This window comes from Blastocystis sp. subtype 4 (assembly GCF_000743755.1).
Source record: "Blastocystis sp. subtype 4 strain WR1 chromosome Unknown seqid_0408, whole genome shotgun sequence".
In the NCBI taxonomy this organism is placed as follows: Eukaryota; class Bigyra; order Opalinata; family Blastocystidae; genus Blastocystis; species Blastocystis sp. subtype 4.
Window position 1 is genome coordinate 2,089 of NW_014569139.1, and position 7,789 is coordinate 9,877.

The window sequence follows — 7,789 nt, forward strand, 5'->3', positions numbered from 1 at the left end:
CAGAGAAAGGATCGATCTACATCAATGGCGATCATTTCCTCGATATCTTGAAACAAGAGGATGATGCATTACGTCCTCGGAGTGTACGAATATGAAAGCATTTTAAGTATAGACTGTGTCTTCAGTGTATTCAAGACAGTCAACAAGACGGTAGAATTGGAGTTGTCTGTGAAATGTGTACAATATGGTTATGTAGTTTTCAATATTTGTTTGAGAATAATTCTCCTTCTTAAGGAAGAATCAATTGAGATGGAAATGTCCCAATTAAGAGACTTCATAATGATGAAATAGAGAATAAAGGGTCCTTAAAAGTGTCTATGACCCATTTTATAATTAGGGCCCCCAGTTGAAACCATGATTTCTTCTTCCAGTTGTGTTTGCCACAGACATCGATTTTAGTCAAGCATGCCTTTCAAGCGTAGGTAAGTAGTTGCTCCATGAATTGGTGTATTTGGAGAGTTTGTTTCTGAAGAGTTGACGATTAACCCAAGCATAGAAACCATGGACGTTCAAAGAAGGGAAGAGGTCATGTGAACCCCGTGAGATGCACTCACTGCTTCCGTTGTGTTGGAAAGGTGGGTAATGGTGCTTTTGTGTAATGGATCTAGGATAAGGCCATCAAGCGTTTCCAAGTGAGAAACATGGTGGATGCCTCTTCTCAGAGAGATATTCGTGACGCTTCGGTTTATGAGCGTAGCTTTTGGTGATGGAAAGAATGATGGATTAGAGTACACTCTCCCCAAGTTGTACATCAAGCAACAATACTGTGTGTCTTGTGCTGTCCACGGTCGTGTGGTTCGTGCCCGTAAGGTGGCTGATAGACGCATTCGTGAGTTTGTTCGTCCTCAATTCAAGGCTGTAAGATGTGAGTAAGAGATATAAGAAATAGGAGCGTTCTTAAGGACTGAGTTGAGTATGGGAGTGGCAAATTGGATTGTTTGTTGATGAATCAACTATTGGATGATGAAATAAGATAGAAGGAATAGACCCGCGCTTTCTCAGTCTTGTATCAAAGTGAGTCACTTTCGACGAAGTGAATATCTACACAAATAGACTCAAGATGGAGATTGAAAATGAGGAAAAGTGGGTGTGAAACGGAGTATTGATGAGTAGAGTAGTGTAAATGAATCAACTGTAACGAGTAGAGTATATCTCTAACGGAATATGAACTATTAAAACAATCAGAAAGTCCATCTGTTGACAAGGAGTGTTTGAGAGAGACATCTCCTCAAGAAGAAGAGAACACTGACAAGTTGGAACTAAATCAGGAGTATATTTCAGAAAGAACAAAAGAATGTGTTTTGGTATTGGTTGATGAATAGGATAGAGAGAATGAGAGTGAAAATAGTTCTGTAGATGATTCATCATTGATATTACGTCGTTTGACAAAAGAACAGAAGAGAAGAGCTATGGTTCGTTATTTGAGTGAGCAGGGAACTCTATTTAACAGTTTTTTGAATTCTAGCGAAGAGAAGAAACGAGTGAAACTATCTCGAGGAAAGTTGGTGTTGTTCTGTCTGTTGATGAATAGACGTCGTATGAGTGTGAATAGTGGAGATGATGAAAATCTGCTTCTAGATACAAATGAAGTAGAGTTGCTTCGTATCCAATCTCAACCAGCGTGTATCAAAGGAACAATGCGTCTTTATCAGATCGAAGCATTAAACTGGTTAGTGAATCAATATCAGTTGGGTCTGAATAGTATCTTGGCTGATGAAATGGGTAGGTAAAGAAGGAGAGCATTGAGAATAGGTCTTGGGAAGACATTGGAAACAATTGCTTTGTTGGGTTTCCTGAATCAATACATGAATATCAAGTGAGTGATATCGATGTGAATAATGGGATAGAGGTCCTCATTTGGTGTTAGTTCCACTATCAACACTAGGAAATTGGATGAATGAGTTTGATCGGTTCTGTCCTTCGATTCGAACTTTTCGATTGCATGGAACAAAAGAAGAGCGAGAGTTGATGCTGAAGAAACTTCGACGAGGATCAAACCAGGAGTGGGATGTGTTGATCACAACCTATGAAATGGCTATGATCGAGAAAGGGACATTGAGTCGTGTGAAGTGGGAGTGAGTGAATGAAGATGGAATGAGTGATAGATACTTAGTGATGGATGAAGCACATCGTGTGAAGAATGAAAACTCCAAACTGAGTATGATTCTACGTCAGTTCTCCTTTGAGAATCGATTGCTTTTGACTGGAACTCCACTCCAAGTGAGAATGGATGGAAGTATTGAGACTAGAAGAATCTTCACGAGTTGTGGGCTCTGTTGAACTTCCTGATGCCAGAAGTGTTTGGATCTCAGGAAACATTTCATTCTCTGTTCAATCTGGAGGAGATGGGTGATGTGAACGAGAAGGAGAGAATGATTCGTCAGTTGCATCAAGTGTTGGAGCCTTTCATGTTACGTCGATTGAAGAGTGATGTAGAGACAACACTTCCTGTGAGAATGAATGTGCTGAGTGATGACTAGCCTAAAGTGGAAACAATTCTATATGTAGGAATGTCTCATATGCAAAAGGAATTGTACAAGAAGGTGCTGATGAATGATTTTGATGCTGTGAGAATGATAGATGAGAGTAATGTCTAGTTGGTGAATAGTCGAAGTGAACGATCTCATTTGATGAATCTAATGATGCAGTTACGAAAGGTTGCTGGTCATCCTTATCTGTTTGATGGTGTGGAGGATCGTTCATTAGATCCAATGGGAGAACATGTGATTAAGGTATGATTGAAGAGAGATTGATCATATGAGAACTGTGGGAAGATGGTATTGTTAGATAAGCTATTGAAACGATTAAAGGAACGAGATCATCGTGTACTGATCTTCTCTCAAATGACACGGATCCTTGATATCCTAGAAGTGAGTGAATGATTGAAGGATTATAGATAGGATTATTGTGATATTCGTGATTATTCATATTGTCGTATTGATGGAAGTATCTCAAGTGAAGAGCGAGATAATCAGATTCAATCTTTCAATGACCCTCACTCAACCAAATTCATATTCCTTTTGAGTACTCGTGCAGGAGGCTTGGGAATCAACTTAGCAACAGCTGATACAGTGATTCTGTATGACTCAGATTGGAATCCTCAGGTGAAGAAGAGAGAAATGAATGAGAAGTAGATGGATTTGCAAGCAGAAGATCGTGCTCATCGAATTGGTCAGAAGAAAGAGGTTCATGTGTATCGGTTAGTTACAGAAGGTACAGTGGAAGAACAAATCGTTGAACGAGCTCAGATGCGATTGCGATTGGATGCATTGGTTATTCAACAAGGTCGACTTCGTGAGAAGGATAAACTGAGTAAAGAAGATATGTTGGATATGATTCGGTGAGAAATGAGAGACTGAATAATGAATAGTCATGGTGCAAATGAAGTGTTTTTGTCAACTGAAGATGGAATTGGAGATGATGACATTGACCGTATTCTGGATGCAGGTCAACGTCGTACGAATGCCTTAACAGACTCCATAGCCAAAGTATTACCAAGTGATGAACAATTACTGAACTTCAAGTTGGATCATGCTTCTGTTCATATGTTTGAGGGTGTGGACTATACACAGAAGAAGAAACGAGAAGAAGAACTGATTGGTCTGGTATACAAAGAGACATCGCTCCAGCAATCTCTTCGTAAACGAAAAGTGGAATTGAATGAATGGATTTGAAGGTAGACAATCACATATACAGAGACTGGAGTGAAAGGAAATGAAGACTCCAATCGAACTCTCAAACCTCGTTCAATTATCAAGCTTCCTCCAATGCAACCTTGGCGATTCTATAACAACAAGCGAATTGAAGAATTGGCTCAACAGGCTCAAAAGAATTATGACAATCCTGAGTATGATCATTCAACGAAGAAGTGGTTGACAAGAGAAGAAGAAATGGAACTGGAACAGTTGTTGGGTGAAGGATTTGACACTTGGAGCAAGTTTGATTATAGTGGGTTTGTACAGGGTTGTGTGACCTTTGGTCCAAGTGATTATGCTCATATTGCTGAAGCAATGGGTACCAAAACAGCAAAGGAAGTGGAGGAGTATTCGAAAGTGTTTTGGTCCGAAGGAGAGTAGAAATGAGAGAGAGAAATGAGAGATAGGAAGAAACTACCAAACTTTGCAAAGATTCGAGAACGAATTGAGAAAGGACAAACAAAGCGAGAAGAGGTGAAGGTATATAGAGAATTAGCTGCCTGGAAGACATTGAATGTATCCAATCCTTGGGAGATGGCTCTTCCTGGAAGTCATAGTGGATACAGTGAGGAAGCAGATGTGTTTATAGTGCTATGTGTAAGTGAGAAGAAGAGAATTGAGAGTAGATTGTACTGTTTGGTTGGGATCAATGGACTCGTGTTCGTCGAGCCATCTGGTTGAATGATTCTCTTCAATTGGATTATTACCTGCGTACTCGAACAGATGCAGAGTTGAATCGACGAGCTGAGACATTGATGAAAACGATAAGGAAAGAGAGAATCGAATGGAAAGAGAAACAAATGATATTGGAGAGGAATCAGGAGAAAGAGAAGACGGAATTGGAACAACGATTGAAGTCAATGGAAGAAGAAGAGCAGAGAGTAAGAGAAGGAATTCGTGAGAAACAGAAGGAAGTAGAATTGCTACGTGAGAGAGTGAATAAGGAGAAGAAAGAACGAATGAAAGAAGAATCACAATTAGAAGGATTACGAGCAATGCAGATTCCAAAATCATTATTGTTGGAGTTACTTCCTCTTCTAGAGGAACTGTATCAGGGAATGACTGGAAATCAGCGTGAATTGGAAATCTATCTTCATTCTAAGGTTCCATTGCTATCCATTCGGTCTTGTAAGGATCTGCTGAGTTTGGTAACAGAAAAACGAGACGGAATGAGAGGAGTGACGTTCCTTCGATCATCGTTGGTGAATCCAGTAACGAAAGTGATTGATTTGAGTTGTGAATTGGATGTGGACGATGAGATCAAAGAGAAGTGTTTGGAACTGGCTAAGAAGCGAATGAATACTGAAAGTCCTGTGGATGTGAAGTCGATTGTGGGAGAATGGGAGAGAGAAGCGAAGGAACGGAAAGAGAGATTGTTGGAGATTATGACTGAGAAAGGAGGAATAACCTGTGATGAGGTGTTTAGTGAAGATACGATAAGAAGAGTAGGTGGAACAAAGGAGGAATTGAAGAGTCTGGTAGGGAAGATGTTAATGATAGATCCAGTAGGAGAGAAAGGAGAGAAATGATGACTAGAATACAAATCGATATGTACTAAAGAAAACAAAGAAACGAGAAAAGGAAGAACAAGATAATGAAGTGAATAAGAAAGTGAAGATAATGGAAGGATAGAATGTGTATTACAAACAGAATGAGAATTGCGTTCCTTCAAAACTAAATGATTTACAATTCAGCACTTCCAAGAGCAGCCGTGATCTGAGTCCATACATTCTCGATAGGAGCATCGGCTTCAATTGTCTTCACTAATCCCTTCTTTCCATAATAGTCAATAATAGGAGCAGTCTTGTTGTGGTACTCTGTCAAACGCTTCTGAAGGACTTCGGGATTATCATCCTTTCTCTGGATCAGAGGTTCACCAGTCACATCATCCTTTCCCTCAACCTTGGGAGGATTAAACACAACATGATACGAACGACCACTAGCAGGATGAACTCTTCTTCCAGAAATACGCTCCACAAGCTTTTCATCAGGAACATCAAAAGCAAGCACAGCATCAATCTTCATTCCATCCTTTGCCAACATTTCATCCAACTATTCCTTATAAATCCATTTTCACAATCTTACCATCTCAGCTTGAGGAATGGTACGAGGGAAACCATCCAAAATGAATCCCTTCTTGCAAGCAGGACTGTGAATGTTATCCTTGATGATGTTCACCACAATATCATCACTCACCAAAGCACCTGCATTCATTGCTTCTTTGGCACGAAGACCATATTCAGTGCCTACAACTCATTTCAACAATTCATCCTATACCTCGAGCAACAGCATCACGCAACATATCTCCAGTAGCCAAGTGACAAACGCAATACTCCTTCTTAATTTCAGGAGCCTGTGTTCCCTTACCACAACCAGGAGGTCCTAGAGGTAATTATCAGAGAAGAACACAATTACCAATCAGAATCGTACGAACACCTCTTCTCTTGGAACAATCAACACGACGCTCCAACTCATTCACAATGTCTTCAGTAGGAATATTCTGCATGGAAAAAGAGAAAGAAAATGGAGAAACAAAAGTAGTGGTGGTGAGGGACAATAGGTTTCTATGGATCACTGAACCTTTCTTCAAATTGAATTCGCTATTTCGCATATGCAAATAAGAGAAAACTGAATCAATCACCTCCATTGTCTCTCAGTATGTTCTAAACGGCCCAAAGAGTTCATTCAAAAGAAATGAGAGAGAACAAAGAAATGTTCTTTCTTTTCTTGTTTTGTGTGATTTCTAGTATATGGTGTGTATCTGGATATCAAGAGAATGGAAATTGGCAAGAAAGTGAATCTACTCTGATTCGTTCTCTTTCTTTCCAGACAATGGATTCAATAGATGTTATAAGAAAGAATGAAAATGGAAAGTGGATAAGGAGTGAGTTTTCATTAGTTCAGTCTTCTGGTGCTCCAACGAATCTATCTTATCCTGATGGTGTTATTTATCGAACAGGAAGTGTAATATCGTTAGTTCCAACTTATTCAGGAAGTGTCAGTTGGTGGAGTATTTCTCCTTCACTTCCTTCTTTTCTGACATGGGACAGTCAAACTGGAACAATATCAGGAAGATTGGAAGAGTCGTTTGAAACTGTTTTTACGATCACAGCTGGAAATGAGAATGGAAGTGTCTCTTATGTACTAGTTCTGAGTGTATTGAATAGTGGATGTCTAGCAGATGGAGAATGGCCAGTAACGAACTCTCTACAGACTGTTTATCTTCCTTGTTCTGATGAGTTTGAGTATGTTGGGAATCAATCTCGGACATGTGTGGGTTATGCAATACCCACCTGGGGTCCAATCACACGCAACTGTGAACTGGGTCCTCCTTATGCCTTGAGATATCCATATCGTGATTACAATGTATTCACAGGAATTGAAGTAACGAATTTGATTCCAAGTCATCGAGGGAAAGGGATCGAGTATTCAGTCTCTCCTTCTCTTCCTGAAGGTTTGATTTTGGATTCATCCACAGGAGAGATTCATGGAACAGTGAAGAGTGAGGAGCCATGTACAACTGTGACTGTGACCTTGGTGAACGAAGTGGGGAACTGTACAACTTCTCTCAGAATATGTGTGATTCCATCAGATAGATCTGAATCTCCTCTATTCCCTCAACCAAGACAGAAGTTCTGGTTGTTTTTGAGTATAGGGATATTGACTGTTAGTATTATTCTCTCAATTGCTTTTCTTTGTTGTGGATGTCGGTGTAAGAAGCGAAGGATGTTGAAAGTGGAGAAGCAGAAGGATTAGTTGAATCCGTTTTCTCTTTGGATTTGTATTCTAATGATTGTGTATTTGTTGATAGAGAGTGTTTTGGTTGTTATTCCTGATTCGAATCAAACCACATGAGTATTCAAAAGTCTTCTATTTGTTTCTTCAAATAAGAAGATTGATTAATGAAGAATTGACTGAGATTGAACATCTTTCATGATTCAATTCGATTTCTGACAAATCCTAAATAGGACAGAATTTGATTCCATAAATAGATCTTCTTTCTGTCATCACGTTGGAATCTGAATTGTGAATCCTCTTCGTTCATTACGTGATTCTGATAGATGAGAAGAAATGCCGTGGATAGGTTTTGATCT

The 7,789-nt window shown here is 39.5% G+C and overlaps 4 protein-coding genes across 4 annotated transcripts; 3 read left to right on the top strand and 1 right to left on the bottom strand.

Annotated features, from left to right (window-relative positions):
* Positions 1–405: 405 nt before the first annotated feature.
* On the top strand, positions 406–873 carry JH06_4868 (40S ribosomal protein; the record flags this gene model as incomplete). The annotated part of the gene is given in 4 exon segments (XM_014669793.1): positions 406–422; positions 497–593; positions 609–693; positions 728–873. 4 exon segments carry the CDS (start codon positions 406–408, stop codon positions 871–873), a joined length of 345 nt encoding a protein of 114 aa, XP_014525279.1.
* A 536-nt stretch (positions 874–1,409) lies between these two features.
* Positions 1,410–5,224, top strand: JH06_4869 (chromatin-remodeling complex ATPase; the record flags this gene model as incomplete). The annotated part of the gene is made up of 15 exons (XM_014669794.1): positions 1,410–1,501; positions 1,532–1,722; positions 1,753–1,816; positions 1,848–2,075; positions 2,106–2,220; positions 2,250–2,450; positions 2,481–2,567; positions 2,598–2,732; positions 2,763–2,870; positions 2,901–3,104; positions 3,135–3,340; positions 3,371–3,650; positions 3,681–4,072; positions 4,103–4,292; positions 4,322–5,224. 15 exons carry the CDS (start codon positions 1,410–1,412, stop codon positions 5,222–5,224), a joined length of 3,396 nt encoding a protein of 1,131 aa, XP_014525280.1.
* A 154-nt stretch (positions 5,225–5,378) lies between these two features.
* JH06_5781 (adenylate kinase b) lies at positions 5,379–5,997 on the bottom strand (the record flags this gene model as incomplete). Its single annotated transcript, XM_014669795.1, has 3 exons — positions 5,379–5,747; positions 5,781–5,941; positions 5,973–5,997. The coding sequence occupies 3 exons, from the start codon at positions 5,995–5,997 to the stop codon at positions 5,379–5,381; spliced, it is 555 nt and encodes a 184-aa protein (XP_014525281.1).
* Positions 5,998–6,527: 530 nt separating this feature from the next.
* JH06_5656 (hypothetical protein) lies at positions 6,528–7,451 on the top strand (the record flags this gene model as incomplete). The annotated part of the gene is made up of 1 exon (XM_014669796.1): positions 6,528–7,451. One exon carries the CDS (start codon positions 6,528–6,530, stop codon positions 7,449–7,451), a length of 924 nt encoding a protein of 307 aa, XP_014525282.1.
* Between the last annotated feature and the right edge of the window lie 338 nt (positions 7,452–7,789).